At 41.2% G+C, this 16,036-nt stretch overlaps 1 protein-coding gene across 8 annotated transcripts in view; it reads left to right on the plus strand.

Annotated features, from left to right (window-relative positions):
- ap3b2 (adaptor related protein complex 3 subunit beta 2) overlaps window positions 1-14,851 on the plus strand; it is an 82,905-nt gene extending 68,054 nt beyond the window's left edge. For 4 of the 8 annotated variants that reach the window (XM_080876199.1, XM_080876200.1, XM_080876202.1 and 1 more), the window contains 9 exons: window positions 1,024-1,201; window positions 1,343-1,508; window positions 1,930-2,017; window positions 2,473-2,582; window positions 2,704-2,932; window positions 3,889-3,973; window positions 8,898-8,995; window positions 12,107-12,245; window positions 14,356-14,851. In XM_080876199.1, coding sequence (XP_080732325.1) covers window positions 1,024-1,201; window positions 1,343-1,508; window positions 1,930-2,017; window positions 2,473-2,582; window positions 2,704-2,932; window positions 3,889-3,973; window positions 8,898-8,995; window positions 12,107-12,245; window positions 14,356-14,542 — 1,280 coding nt within the window. In that variant the 3' untranslated portion in view covers window positions 14,543-14,851. Of the gene's footprint in view, window positions 1-1,023; window positions 1,202-1,342; window positions 1,509-1,927; window positions 2,018-2,472; window positions 2,583-2,703; window positions 2,933-3,888; window positions 3,974-8,897; window positions 8,996-12,106; window positions 12,246-14,355 lie in introns of those variants that run through there. The other 4 variants (XM_080876203.1, XM_080876204.1, XM_080876198.1 and 1 more) reach the window with 2 other exon arrangements.
- The last annotated feature ends 1,185 nt before the right edge of the window (window positions 14,852-16,036 follow it).

The raw sequence follows: 16,036 nt of genomic DNA on the forward strand, positions 1-16,036 counted from the left end.
CATCCCTCAACCTTAAAATAACTCTAATAACACCTTAAGATGGGGAAATATAGAAAAGCCTCATTACTTCCAGTATAATTTTGTCTCTTATTGTCTAAAATACACCAAAATCACTTAAAAATACAAATAGGGTGAGGTATATCACCAGTTGCTGCATGTCGTCCTCCTGCTCTTCCTCCCAGCCTTCCCATCTTTTCTCCCCCGTCCTGTTTAAATAAAGGCTAAAAAGCCCAAATAAACATATTACAAATTTGCTTCAAGAGTTATTAAGCCTCAAGTTTAGGCACTGAAAATTACATCCTATTACTTTTGGGAAATTGCAAAATACGTTGTGGCCTTTACTGTATGAAGTGCTAATTTGGATATTATCCCTGTACTCTGAATATAGTTTTATGTTCTTTTAAGAGCTTCATATTATTCTTACTTTTAGCAGTACTGACTGAAACATCGGTACTGTTACTAGCTTTTGAATATCTGTTGACCTCAACAGTATTTCACATTAAACAGAAAGTAAACCCCTAAATGTCTGATTCCATCTGATCAGTTATCTTTAATTGATAATCTTCTTTTAAGAAGATTATCAATATTCCTCACTATTACTGCTGCAGAAACTATCATCGGCTACAATAATATTATAGACAATATGCAGTTTTGTGAGTGCGGGTGTAGCATAAAACACCTCTGTCTTTAGTTGTTTCTGATGTGTCTGCCTCAGCTTCACGCTGAAAGAAAATCTGAGAATGTCAGTTAAAAGTTCTGCTTTATCTTTTTTTCTTTTTCCTCGCCTCTGGAGGAAAAAAGTGTCTGAGGCATCAATAATACAAAGGATAATAAAAGTTTGATCTCCTCTCTGGTTTTGATGAGCTCGACTCTTTTTGATGGTAAAACAGTTTAACACGCAGACTCACTCAGTCCCAGCTGCTTTGTTTGTCAGAGGACGCCGTGTAAGATGTGAATACCAACAGCCTTCAGATCACACTTACTCTGTGTAGCCTTTCTAACCTCTGACCTCTCCCTCCACAGAGTCAGACTCTGCCAGTGGCTCGGAAAGCAGCAGTGGCAGCGAGGAGAGCGGGTCGGGATCAGAGAGCGAAGAGAGTAAGGAAGCCTCCGAGTCTGAGGAAGAAGAAGAGGAGGAGGAAGAGGAACAGAAGAAGAAAAAAAAGAAAGATCTAAAGAAGCCAGTGCAAGAAAGCGAAAGGTAGACTGCTTTACACTGCATGCCATGTCAGGCATATTTGCTGGACTATGGATGTTATTATTAGAATTGGTGGTCGCTTTGTTTGTAGAAAATAAAGTTTGACTCCTTGGGGGAAGTTTGACCTCTGGTTTCCTTTGACAGTGAGCAGAGCAGCGAAGAAGAAGAGAGGAAGCACCAGAGGAAGAGTAAACCGCGCAAGAGCGAGTCAGAGTCTGAATCTGACGAAGATGAGGAAAGCGAGTCTGAAAGCAGCCAGTCAGAGTCTGAAGACTCGGAGTCAGAGGCTGAGGTCAAGAAGAAAAAAAAGGTGCAAACCAGGGTTAACTACAGAGAAAGTGCACAGCAGCAGGGTGCATCAAAAACAATCATCAGATTTAAAAAGGCTGGGTTTTCTTTTTTAAGTAATGCACATAGAAGCTTGCAATAAATATAGAAGTACATGACTGAATATAAGGTTTCACACAGCCCCTGCTGTTGTTATGCTACCTACCACCAACCATGTGAAGCTAAGGAATCCGCTCTTTCCATCGGTGCGTGTTTCTATCGTTAGCGGTGAATAAAAGCACTTTTAAACCAGATTATTCTTTTTGATACAGCCTGTATCTAAGAAGCCACTAAAATTCTCATAACCTTAGCATTTCAAAATACAAGAGAGCGCAGTTGTGCCCCTTTTCCTATACAGCAGCATGAACAGCGTCTATTCGTGACAGTTTTTCTTTGTTCTCCAGACGGCTGAATCTAAACCTCCTCCCAAGCCTCTCAAGAAAGAGAGCAAGAAAGAAAAGAAAGAAATGTCTCTGCTCGACCTTGATGATTGTAAGTTGTTTTTGTTTCTTTTTCTCGATCTTTCCAGCTTTTCTTCTCAGACAGTAGAAAATGTATGGCACTCTCTTTAGAACGGAAAGCAGTCTAAGCAGAGGTGTCCACATCTACCTCTTCCCAGAACCGTCTTCATCTCTTTCATCTGAGAATCTCATCCCATTTCAAAATGCACAAACCACTTCTGAATTAGATGCAGTTCAGATGCCTGAACCATCTCATTAGCTCTTTTTGAGGAGCAGCAGCTATAATCTGAGCCCCTTTTAGATGACTGAGCTCAAGGGTTTGGTCACCACCCACAGATGTGTCCACAGAATAGGTAGGAAAGTAGAGCTTCCATTAAACCGATGCTCTCCCCTCATTCATAAACAAACCGTCCAAGATCCATTAGATGACTGCACACCGGTCTGAATTTGGGAACATCATCCGTGTCTTGTTTCTTTCTTTCTTAGTTGAACCTGCTCCCTCACCACAAGTCACACCGGTCAACACCTTCCTATCCAACAGCCTCGTGACCGACCTGGAGGGGCTGTCTTTGTCTGACTCTGTCCTCTCCCCAGCAGTAAGTGTTTCATATTATTTGCTTGTTGACATCTTTATTCTCTGTTAGTGAAGCGATGAAATGAAAATGAAGAGGGGGGGGGAACTAAAGCAGATGACAAACCAGAGGGGTCTTTTTACAGACCATTGCTCCCTCCAGCGCGCTGAAGAGCTACGAGCTGCTTCACCGGATCACGGGTGAGGGTCTGTCGGTGGAGTACTGTTTCAGCCGGCAGCCTTTCAGCCCTGACGCCAACATGGTGGCAGTGCAGATGCAGTTCACCAACAGCGCCTCTTCCGACACCAAGAACCTGCACATAGAGGATGTGAAGCTCCAGTCTGGGATGAGGGTCAAGGAGTTCCCAGAGATCGGTGTGTGAGATTGTCCACTGTGTACATGCACGGACATATGAAATACAACCCTGCTGGCAGTGCTTGGAAACTGCACTGTTCATTACACCAGATAAAACAGACGTACTTGTTGCAGATGTCGGTGTTTTTTCTATTACAATAATTTTGCTTCAGGGAAAGCTGTAAATAAGATGCTGAATTTTTGTGACTATGAAGTTGAAAATTCTAATTTAAGTTTGTTCATAGACAAGAAGGGGACCATCAGCCTGCTACATATTAAAATATACATATCAGCACATTTAAATTCCTCCATTAAACTTATTATCAACATGAAATACAAGTTTGATGGATTTCTGTCCTTTCACCTAACGGCAACAGGTTGCAAGCTGCCTCTATGACCTGTACACGGGCAACCACATAGACACCAGTATCCTGATAATTAGTGTTAAGCCACAAACTGATAAAACACTGTAACTTTGTTCACCAAAATGTCTTGAACTAGCTCTGCCACTCAGTAACCAATAATATTACTCATGTAATTCTATCAAAAAGCTGCAAAACACCATAAATATGGGCGCAGTGGTTACAGTTCAGTGACTTGAATGTCCCTACCTGAGGCCTGACATCAGCTACAGCCGGCACACATGCCACGAGTTATGTGCCCTTAAATTTAAACCTTAATAAAACCCAGTCTGTAAATAATGTTGCCTTCATCACTCGAGTTGAGCATTTTAACATGTCCATCAGGGTTGACTTGACTTAGAGAAAAACAAAGTGTGGCAGTTTTGAAGTTGTCAGCAGCGCCTCCATCTCAGTTTTCTTCTTAGAGGACACTTTTTGTACAAGGACGTCTCAGATGTTTCAGTATGAACATTCACATCCTAATCTTTGTCTCGGTTTTTCATGTGACTTTTAAGAGTTGTGCCTGTTTTTTGTGTGGAAACACTAAAGGCTTTTTCTTTCCTCCATGTCCACAGAGCTACTTCCGGCAGGTGAGACGGCCACAGCTGTGATGGGCATCGATTTCTGTGATTCAACGCAAGCAGCAAACTTCCAGCTGTGGTGAGACGGACTCTTGATTACAGATTTGCATTTGCTCTGCAGCAGTTAGTCTGCTAAGCCACTGATACGTTGATATACAGACAGGAAGTTAGTTAATTATTTGGAAAAACTCTTGATTCGATTCAGTTCACGTTTAATAATATCAGAGAAAACACTCCAGTGGTTTCTGAATTTCTATAAAGCTACAGGCAGTCATTTTGAGGTTAATGGGAAAAAAAATAGTTGTACTTATAAATATACACAGATTATTGTGCAATTATGTCTTCCAACAAACTGATGTGCTTTTCATTAATAAGTATATAAGACCGGCTCCGGTCCAAGCCCAACACTTGGATCTGCTTCAAAGAAAGTTTCACTAACACCAGTTAAAAGCAGCTATCTGAGGCTAGCATCAACACTTAACTAGGGTGACCAACCGTCCACTTTTACTGGTGTCAAGCCAGCCTCCACTTTGTTTTACGTTCCCTGTGTATTCTGAGTATTATGGCAAAAGACGTGGAAACCTGATTTCAAAATAAAAGCTCCAGAAGCATGATTTCAAAATGAAGGCCGACTTCCAGTAAATTAAGAGCACATTCACAAATATCAATTAGTCTTGTTTGCACACTCTAATGTTGGATACAAATGACATACCCCAGTATTCTAGTAGCAACATGCCAATATTAAAGCCATCTCCTTTTGGATTTCAAAGTAAAAGCCCTCTGAATGTTTATTTTTGAACTACTCTTTTAATTAATTGAGAATGGAAAACTCATGTTTCCACAGACTAGTTGCAGTCTATATTGAGTGTATACAACCCCATAGTGATACCATGTCAATATCAATCATTCTTATTTTGCCTTTCAAAATAATGGCCCTTTCAAATTGACCATATATCGGTGTGCGTTTTCAATGACTTCAGAAAGCTCTAAAATGGAAAAATGCTGTTTATTTTGTCTGGCTCCTATATTGATGAAGTCAACACCATCACAGTTTAAGAACTATCAACCAAATGCCATCATGCGAGATGAAAGTGCCAGGGAGCCAAATTCTCATTTATCAGAGACTGCAATTTAAGACATCTACTGACCCACACCAGGGCCAAGGCAATGTTGTTCTCAGCAAGTATCTGGTTAGACACCATGTTTCGAAGGCCTTTGGTAATTGTGTTATGTTTAAATTTTGAAGCCAAATACACTCAACAAAAATATAAACGCAACACCTTTGTTACTGCTCCCATTCCCCATGGGATGGACGTAGAGACCTAAAATTCATTCCAGATACACAATATAACCATCCCTCCCAAACAGTGGTCACAAATCAGTCCAAATGTGTGGTAGTGGGCACATCTGCTATATTGAGATAATCCATCCCACCTCACAGGTGTGCCACATCAGGATGCTGATCTGACGACATGAGTAGTGCACAGGTGTACCTCAGACTGCCCACAACAAAAGGCCACCCTGGAATGTGCAGTTTTGTCTCACAGCAAAATGCCACAGATGCCACAAGCAATGAGGGAGCGTGCAATTGGCATGCTGACAGCAGGAATCTCAACCAGATCTGTCGCCCGTGCATTGAATGTTCATTTCTCAACCATAAGCCGTCTCCACAGGCGTTTCAGAGAATATGGCAGCACATCCAACCGACCTCACAACCGCAGACCTCGTGTAACCACACCAGCCCAGGACCTCCACATCCAGCAGGTTCACCTCCAAGATCGTCTGAGACCAGCCACCCAGACAGCTGCTGGAACAATTGGTTTGCACAACCAAACAATTTCTGCACAAACTGTCAGAAACCGTCTCAGGGACGCTCAACTGCATGCCCGTCGTCCTCATCGGGGTCTTGACCTGACTCCAGCTCGTCGCCGTAACAGACTTGTGTGGGCAAATGCTCACATTCGATGGCGTCTGGCACGTTGGAGAGGTGTGCGCTTCACGGATGAATCATGGTTCACATTGTTCAGGGCAGATGGCAGCTGAGAATGTCCCAGTTCTTGCATGGCCAGCATACTCACCGGACATGTCACCCATTGAGCATGTTCGGGATGTGCTTGACCGGCGTATACGACAGCGTGTACCAGTTCCCACGAATATCCAACAACCTCGCACAGCCATTGAAGTGGAGTGGACCAACATTCCACAGGCCACAATTGACAATCTGATAGACTCCATGCGACGATGTGTTGCACTGCATGAGGCAAATGGTGGTCACACCAGATACTGACCGGTTCTGGGTCCCCAGACCCCCAATAGCGCAAAAAACTGCACATTCCAGGGTGGCCTTTTGTTGTGGGCAGTCTGAGGTACACCTGTGCACTACTCATGTCGTCAGATCAGCATCCTGATGTGGCATACCTGTGAGGTGGGATGGATTATCTCAATATAGCAGATGTGCCCACTACCACACATTTGGACTGATTTGTGACCACTGTTTGGGAGGGATGGTTATATTGTGTATCTGGGATGAATTTTAGGTCTCTACGTCCATCCCATGGGGAATGGGAGCAGTAACAAAGGTGTTGCGTTTATATTTTTGTTGAGTGTATGTTCTTAACATATCTGTTAATTCACTCGAAGTTGGCTTTTATTTTGAAATCCGGTTTCCCTTCCCGTAATACTTTGAATACACAGGGAGCAGAAAACAAACTCGAGGCTGGCTTGACTGCAAGTCTCGAATTGGAGGCTGGCTTGACACAATTTTCGAGATTGATAAAAATGTCCGGGTTTTTCCTACATTCCGACAGAGGACCCATGTGTTTGAAGTCATCCCCGAACTGCTGCTTTGTGAGCACTTGTAAGTTTTTCTGCGCTCACAGAAGGGACAGACAGCGCGCAGGAACGCGCCTAATGATGTTTAAAAGATCCCAAAACGCAAGTGAATCTTTTCAGACGAACTGTAAAAGAAATTTCCCTCGTACCGACCCAGTACTGGTAATTTTTCTTATGCACATGAGGCATTATTTCTGTACCATTATTTAATTCCAGAGGTTTTTAAGTTATTTTCTTTGCACTTGTTGACTTGTAAGGTCCTATATGACAGATTTTATTTCACAATTCATTAACCGCACAGATAGAGCTGGGCGATATGAGATTTTTTCATATCACGATATGTTTTTTTCATTTCAGGCGATAACGATATCTATCACGATATAAGCCAAATAACTATATTTGTAAGATTTAAATGTGCCGTTGCTCACAAGTAAAATGTGAAATAATCAGCAGCTTGTTTTTATTTAAATATTTATTTCCCATAATAAGTTCAACAGGGTAGATGTACTTAAGGAACATGAGACTTTTTCAGATAAATAAAGGCAAATAATTGCAAACTACACAAAAGGCAGCCGCTAAAGCGTTTAAGTTTCAAAATAGAACAAACAAAACAGACTAAATTGTCAATTCCACTTAGAAACAAAATATTAATTCTAAAAATAAATCTTAGTTTGTTTTACAGAAGAACAGACAAAACTGACTAACTTTTGTCAATATCAAATAAACTGAGAACTAAAAGGAAATTCTCAATCTCTCCTTGTTGTATAGCTGAGCTTTTCAAACAGTTTTAACAGTTACTTTAGTCTGACAAAAGCCGAATGACGAATTAGCGCTTCCAGTCAGAGACTGAGGCTACGTCCACACGTACACGGGTATTTTTGAAAACGGAGATTTTCCGTTTTCGTTTTAAAAAATAATCCCGTCCACACATAAAGGCAGAAATGAAGGAAAACGCTGCTATGAACATGCCAAAGCAGCAGGTGGCGCTAGATTCCTAACCGTGCCGAAATGTTGGCCAATCAGAAGTCTAGAAGCCTCGGTGGGAAAAAGTAAACAAAGCTGGGGCATAGAAGCAGAACCGAGTCGTATGTGTGGACGGACAGTAACTGTGTGTATAAGTAAGCATTTAAACACTGCAGAGAGTAGAATTAACAGTAACAGTATTGTAGAAATTCATTTCACCGAAACAATAACGTGGCGCACAGTGTGACGCATGCTCCAGTTTATTGTATTTCCAGACTTGCTTTCAGCACATTTACAGTGCACGCTACTCTGTTTTTTGTCAGACTTGAAATAGCCGAAACACCTTCACACTACGGAACTTCTATGGCTCTTCCGTTCGACAATCTCTCCGGCATTGGAACCATCATCTGTTTTCTCTTCGGTCACGCTCGGTTGATTTTTCTAGTCGGCGCACTCATTTCCTCCATTACCCGCTGGCTCCATTACCCGCTGGCTGCTTCCCAAACAAACACACGTGCGGCTTGGCACTTGTGCTGTACGTAACAAGCCACGCGACGTGACGCTGCGGCTGTGATTGGTTCGGCTCTGCGCTACTTAATTTGGATTGGCTGACCTTTTTTTTCTTTGAGGACAAGAGCGGCGAGGTCTATCGCGATAGCTTAATTTCTCTATCGAGTAAAAGTTATATCGCGATACATATCGTTATCGTTCTATCGCCCAGCTCTACGCACAGAGAAGGCATCGTTTAAATATGTTTCTTTAAGCAAGTTCTTCATGACTGAGCCAAGTGTCCTCTTTTTTGGACATCAAAATATGGTCACCCTAGCTTAACTGACTAAAAAGCTCAACAACTCGCCAAAGTATTGCTGTTATCGGACACAAGCTTTAATAGTTGCAGCTTTTGAAAGTTTGCATTGACTCTTTACTAATCTTTACTGATTTGAATCTTTGGGGGTTTTGCATAACATATTGATGACACCTACTGAAGCTTTGAGAAATACTGATGGACATTTTCAGTTTCCTGTTGTTTTGAAAACAGTCATAAAATTACCACCAGACTGTCAGACCAGATATTTTACTTGTATAATTAAAAAAATCTTATTCCACTTCTGTCATCCCACCAGGGTCAGGGCTGTTTGGGAAACTTTGAAGTTTAAGAACAAAAGACGAAATACAAATCCCTGACACTACCGTTCCTCCTTTTTCAGCACTCACACCAGGAAATTCTTCGTGTCGATCCAGCCACCTGTCGGGGAGCTGATGAGGCCCGTCTTCCTGACAGAGAACGAGTTTAAAAAGGAACAAGGTGAGTGAAAATAGGCCACAAAATATTTCTGATGTCCTGAATGTTGCGACCCTAAACCACTGTCTCAGTTGCTGCTTTGACACCAACACATCTTTAAATGTTGCATAGTCCAAACAGGGAGCTTGTTAACATGTTAACCAGTGAGCTAATGCTGCAGCACTGCAACTCATAAGTTTTGTCCCTGAGTGTTAGTAGTCTACTCTGAATATACACTTCATATATTCTGTTCAAATATAGCGCTCATTTCATTAGACTGTGAATGAAATGGGGTTGTGATGGGGTTAAATGTTTGAAGTCGTGTGGGAACCACATGCTGAATATCTAAAGTTAAAAAGTTAGCACATACATGAAACTTCAGGTTTGACTTGATTTGATAGCTGCAACTTTTGAACAGTCAATCAATGAAAATACAAATGAAAAAATTGCTGCTGATCAAAGACATTGAGATCTGCACTTTGATCTTTAACAGTTACGCAGAGAGGAAAGCATGCAGTGATGCTCAGTCACCCGTTGATAATGTGCATCATATAGTGTGACACGATGAAATGAGGACCTTTTAATTAGAAAGTATATTTCACTTTTCCAAATGTGTGTTTTGTTTTGTTTTTCTTTTATAACATTGCGAGCAAGTCATTTGCCACATGCAGTAAACATCAAAGTAACTGCCTGATGTTTCTGAGTCTCCACATCATCCTTCCTCCAGAGCAGGAAACAGTTTTTTGTCCATCAGCTACATTCAATCCACCAATACAAACCAAAGGTTTGCATTAGACGGTGTATGGTAGAGCAGCTGCAGACAGCAGTTCCCAGCATGTTTCTGGTTTCTGGTGTTCGTTTTCCATCCTAACAGTGATCGAGTTTTGAGCTCTAACAAGCCCACAATGACTCTTTAAACATGTGTCATATCCACGGTTCCTCCCTCTCCATACTCTCCCCAATAGAGAAGCTATTACACAATCTAGGTAAGTTGGCTTTAATAGATTTGTTGTTCCCAGCTGTCTGTGTGCCACCTTTCCTATAGCCAAACTCATCCTCACACAGACCACCCCCTCCTCCCATTCCCCTCCTCCTTTAACACCTCGTGCTGACTCCCCCTCCTCCCTTCTTGCCTGGGTAATCAACACTTAACTGCATCTCCGGGTCTGTAGCTGCAGACACCTGCAAACCTGCCGCTCACACTCTCCTGCTCCACCAGGAATGGCTGGAAATGCTCATCCACTGATCCTCATTCACTCTTTCACATATACATCTGGCTCACAGCAGCACTCGATCATGTGCTTTCTGATAACCACCAACCATGCTGGGAGTTTGAACTGTTGGTCATCTTGTAGTGCATCGGTCTAACTGGCACTGGGTTTTGTTTTGCAGGTCAAAAGAGGTCTTGACATCTCAGTTAAAACCAGGTTATAGTCATTCAAGAGGAAATGATAATGTCTTTAATTCGTATTGAGGTCTAGTTTTTAAATCAGCAAATATTTGATTTAGTTCAGACTTTTGGTCACTTTTAAACAAAACTTCAGCCCCTTTTTAACCAGTTCCAGGAACTAAGATCAGGATCTGGGAACTGAAGGAACCTATTTAACAAACTATTGTTAATACGTTTGTTAAATAGTGATTTACACCCTTTCAAAATGAGCCAAAGATATTGACCTAATCTAAAGAAACAGATTAGCTGTGACTTTAGGTCCAAAACATCTGAGTGTTGCGTTGAGATATCAGTCAAAGCTGAACTAGTGCGGGACCTACTCTCCTGTAATACCAGGTCATACCACAAGATGGCGCAATAAGTCCATGTAACCTTTCATTCCTTGCATTTTTATTTACATTGGCAGTCTGATTCTATACACTGTTCAGTATATTCACTCGTATACATGAGAGATCAAGCATGTGGATCCATCTGTGTGACCCCTTGAGAAAAAGGCCAAAAGTAGCTAAAGTCTGAGAGAGCAGCACACATCCAAAAACATTTCACCACACTCACTGGTATAACACTGCCCCTGGTGGTGACAGTTGTAATAAAAATGGGAACCATTCTCAGTTAGGGGGAGGGACTTTGTGGTTGTTCCTTAAATATCTGTTTTATAATGCCTGTGCTGTGACTTGAAACAATCCTTATGCAGGTTTAGTTCTTAAATACTACAAAAAGTTCCTGCTGCGGAAACACTTTATGTCTACCTGTAAGTGTAATAGAGAAAACATAAATTTCTGTTTGTGGGGAGCAGTTAAAGTAAACGTTTGACTGGTTTTCTGTGGGACCCACAACATTTTGTGCAATTTAAATTTTTTTCCCCTATTTTGTTTTTTTGTGCTCCCTCACACAACTTACTGCACAACCTCTTGGCAAGGAGCTACGATTTTATTAAATTTGGGTTGGTGTTATAAAAAAGTTCAAATGAAGCATGCATAGACACTAACACTACGAACGGACTGCAGTCTGTTTTAGCTAAATTTTCTGAATTTAAGTTTTCTGTCACTTGACTTATTATTGCAGCGATTTTAGGACTTGTTTTACATCAGAGCAGTATTGATATATAATACTGAAATACTAGTTTTAACCTGGACATCCAGGCGTCTTTTGACCAGCAAATCACCAAACAGTTGCTCTCTACAAGCCATCTTCGCACAAGTGAGAAAATTAGTACTGAATACCTCTTTCAACCAGAATTTCTGTCTTTGGAAATACTCTGGAAAATGGTGACTCGAGTTGGTTAGCAGTCAGAAATTTGCTTCTTTTTTGCTGTAAATTCACCAACAAAATCCTGTGTTCAGTGGGAAGCATGAGTACATTCCCGTGTTAAGTGTTAGTAGCATTTACAGTTCTTGATGTACTGAATATTACATCAGTCCCTCTGAGAACTTTAGCAATGTTCACTGCATTGTACAGTATATGTATATAATACTGTACATGTCTGAAGCTAGCAGATACCCTGAAAAAGAATAGCAATGGTTAAAAAATGAACTCTGTTACTGTACATGTTGTCTTCTTCTTCTTATTATTATTATTATTATTACTACTATTATTATTAAGATTATTAACTGCTTTGCTTGTTTTGCTGCTGGGAGGGAGAGGATTCCTGTCTGACCAGTGCTCTGCTCCTACAACCTCCACAGGTCAGCTGATGGGCATGAACGAGATCACAGAGAAACTAACTTTGGACGTCAAGTGCCGAAACGAACACGCCATCGTCCAGAGAGTGACCACCGCTGCCAACCTCAGCAGAGTGCCCTGTGGGTCAGATAAAGAGTGCAGGTGAGAAAAATCACTCCTGAGCAAACACGTCTTGTTATCTGAGCCACCTTTTAATGCAAATAGCGCTCTGGGTGGTGTTTGTCTTCTGCGAAGGACACGGAATCATTTGGGAACAAGATCTTTGCCAAGATCAGCTTAAAAAATCACCTTAAAAGTGTGGCTTCACGTATTTTACGCAGATTTTAAAAATCCACTAAAGCAGTGGTTCCCAAACTTTTTTTGCTGGGCCCCCCTTTGTTTTACAAGAAAAATGCACACACACGCACGCATACATCCTCCAACCACACACACCCATATTTTGCTCCACTGCGGTTTATTTCACACCTCAAACATTTAGTAAACAATTAAGCAAATACAAGTAATCTGCAATATATTACAGGTAGCAATAAAATAAACTACTAACTCTTTTACGCTGCGTCCACACCTGCACGGGTATTTTTGAAAAGGCAGCTGTTTCGTCCACACGTAAACGGCGTTTGGAATCACCGAAAACGGAGATTTTTTTTTAAAACTCCTTTTTTGCGTTTACGTGTGGACGAGGAATACAGAGTACCTCACGCAACGTCAAAGGTATGTGCCTTTTTTCACGTCACGCTGTGCGCCACGTTATTGTTTACATGAGGTGAATTGCAGAATGGCAGATAGTCAGATTAACAGTATTTTGTCTCTATCTGCAGTATTTACACGCTTACACATACACGCGCAGTTACTGTCCCTCTATTTAGAAAGGCAGAGGCGTCATGTAGTATTTTATTTTACATGTAGTTGTTTTTTTCCTGTGTAATAATATTCAACATTGCTATCAATACATTTTTCAAAAAATGCCTCTCTGTGCAAAATGGGCTCCTCAAGGAGGATAAATAAACAACTGTGGGATACTGTTTGTCCGGGATTTGAACCGGGGGAACAAATCGTGGCAGGATCAGGAAAAGCAATTAAGCAGGGGAGACCTACCTTTGCACTTGTGCAGGTGAAGCCAAAGGGCAGATATGCTTCACCATATTTTCTAGTCTTTGGCTTAGAATGAAGTTGGTTTGGAAACATATTCAGCGATGCTTCATCTCCTGCTTTGCGTTTTTGTGGGCACCCCGTGCTAGCAGTGTCCAAGCATTGCTTTTGTTTTTTGTTTTTTTTCCCTTTTCATATTTTCATACCCCCCCCCCCGCAGTGGCTCTGCCCCTAGGGGGCGGGCCCCACACTTTGGGAGGGTCTGCACTAAAGGAACAAAGTGTACATTTTTCAGACACCTATAAATTTTAGTTCCAGCTTGAGTAAAATAAATGATAAAGAAGCAAATGCTGTCAGGAGGATCTACCTTGACATGACAATAAGTAGGCTGTGTTTTTTATTTCTCCATCAGATCCACTTCTCCTTTGTGACATCTGGTCTCAAAAATCCAAGATATAAGGGGATTAGCATTTATTACCACAACGACATTATCTACATCACAGAACTAATAACATTTAGTCCTATTTAAATTACAATGTGTGCTTGAGTGAGAGGAAATCTGAAAATCTTAAGGTCATAAGTAGTTGGACTGTTGTTAGTTTAAGTTCAGTCCGGTTTTATTTATATACCATCAAATTATAACAACAGTTTCATCAAGGTGCTTTATATTGTAAGGTAAAGATCTACAATAATAGAAGGAAACACTAGAAAAAAGTTGCTTCCTGTGTGGACGTTAAACATGATGACAGACACCAGGAAACGCAGAAAGCAGAAGAAAGTAACAAAACCAACAAATCTAACACAGACACAAAACACAAGAAATACATGACAAAAGCCTGTGACTGTGACATTCAGGAACCACTACATCATCTGTACAAACCTGATACAGCATCAGCTGTTCAAGCTTTTAGGGGGGGAAAGGGTTACACATATATTCACAATCAGCTGACTTGAAGTAGGATGTGATGCAGTTCTGAGAATGTTGATCAGAGTATTCTAGAAAATTTCTAGAAAAGAAAACCAAAAACATTTTTTTGCACTAATTTTGCACTCGTTGTGTTTCACAGATGATATTTTTGTCTCACTGACTCACGCGATGTGTATCCCTTCTTTGTTCTGTGGCTTCATCTTTACTTCTTGATCTTTGCTGCCTTGACCTCAGTCCTCCTGTTCCTCCTCCTGATTATCCTGTCCACAGGTTTGCAGGCAGGACGGTGACCAGTGGCAGCTTGGTGCTGGTCACCGTGGCAACCAAAGAGGAAGGAGCCGCCCAGCTGACGGTCAACTGTGAGAAAATGGTGATCGGCACGATGCTGGTGAAAGACATCCTCCAGGCTCTAACGCAGTGACGCGAACCAGCTCTCCAGCTTTGAACTCCGCCTCCACCTGTACTTCAGCCATCCCTCACATATCATCTAAGACTTGTCAGTGTAGCATCTCCTGCGAGCCGTGTCAGTGAGGAAGCTTCCACAACATTTGTTTTGTTAGAAGAGCCCCAAACCTTTAGAAATGACTCCCAGAGACAGTGAATGCCACACCTGGACCTGACAATTAAAACTGAACCTGAATGTTTTTACTTGACTTTCCAAAAATACTAATTTCCGAACGTTTTGGGGGTTTTTTTCTTTCCTTGAGGAGCTAATTGGACTTACTGGACTTACCTTCTTTTCTTTAGTATAAAGTTAATGTCAGAATTTTGTTTCCTGGATAAACATTAATCGAGGCTGCAGGTTTATTCTTGACTTTGAGAAAAAACAGTGGCTCTGAAACGTTCAGCCACAGCCTGTGATCTTCCTCAGTGGAGGCAGTTGCTCAGTTGTCATCGACAAAGACTGAATAAACTGCATTTTTCATCATTTGTGAAATCAAAATCAGCTACAGCGACGACTAAGTCATCTGTGATATTCAAATCCAATTTGTGATGCTAGATTTTTCTGTGCTCTCACCTGGTACATAATAAAATCTGAAGTAGGACACATCTTCAAAAAAAATCCAGAAGAATCTTCAATCAGTAGTAGTAACTGGACTCATCCGCCTTCTGTTAATGCTGTAGTCAGGCTTTACAAAGATTAGGTGAGCAAAAAATAAACAAAAACATGTGCAGTAAGATGTTCACTAGGTTCAGGCTATTAACACTGTGCAGTAAGAATATGTGACTCTTGGTGATCAGGACACTTTATTTTCCCAATAAAGTGGTCCTACACCATAAACGTCGCTCACTCACGAGCTCCCTTGATTTTTCTTTTTTTAAATCTCAGGCTAGATTTAATCCATGTGTAGGAAACTGAAATAATCCCATCTACATTGCGACTGCTGGTTTTATATACTTTTTGCTTTTATTCCAACTTTATGTATATCAAGTAATGACTAAACCATCTCTATGACAAATGAGCAACATCATACGCTGGGGAAAGACTGGACCTCCACAGGTTTTCGTCGGAACTAAAGGAGGTCTTTCTATGGTGTTAACATGAAGATGAGACAACTTTCAGTTCAGTTCATTTTATTTATATAGCTACAATTCACAACAAAAGATAAAAATCTTACAACAATATAGAGTAAATCCCAACAATCAGATGCCCCCTGTGAGCAAGAAAAACTCCCTTTTCCTCTGGATGGGCATCCATCTGCTGCAACTGGTTTGAGGGGCTATCAAACTGCTTTAAGATGGAGAGATACTCTGAGATAGACGGAGTGGGTAAAAGACTATCATATTCCCTCAAATCGGGTGGCACTGTCACAGTTATTTGAAATCATTACAAGATACAAGAAGATTGCTGATCTAAGACGGCTACCATTCAACCTCAACTATGTGATTTTGGTATAATATTAATGAACAATTC

The sequence above is a fragment of the Rhamphochromis sp. 'chilingali' genome (genome assembly GCF_963969265.1).
Source record: "Rhamphochromis sp. 'chilingali' genome assembly, chromosome: 2".
NCBI classification, from domain to species: Eukaryota; Metazoa; Chordata; class Actinopteri; order Cichliformes; family Cichlidae; genus Rhamphochromis; species Rhamphochromis sp. 'chilingali'.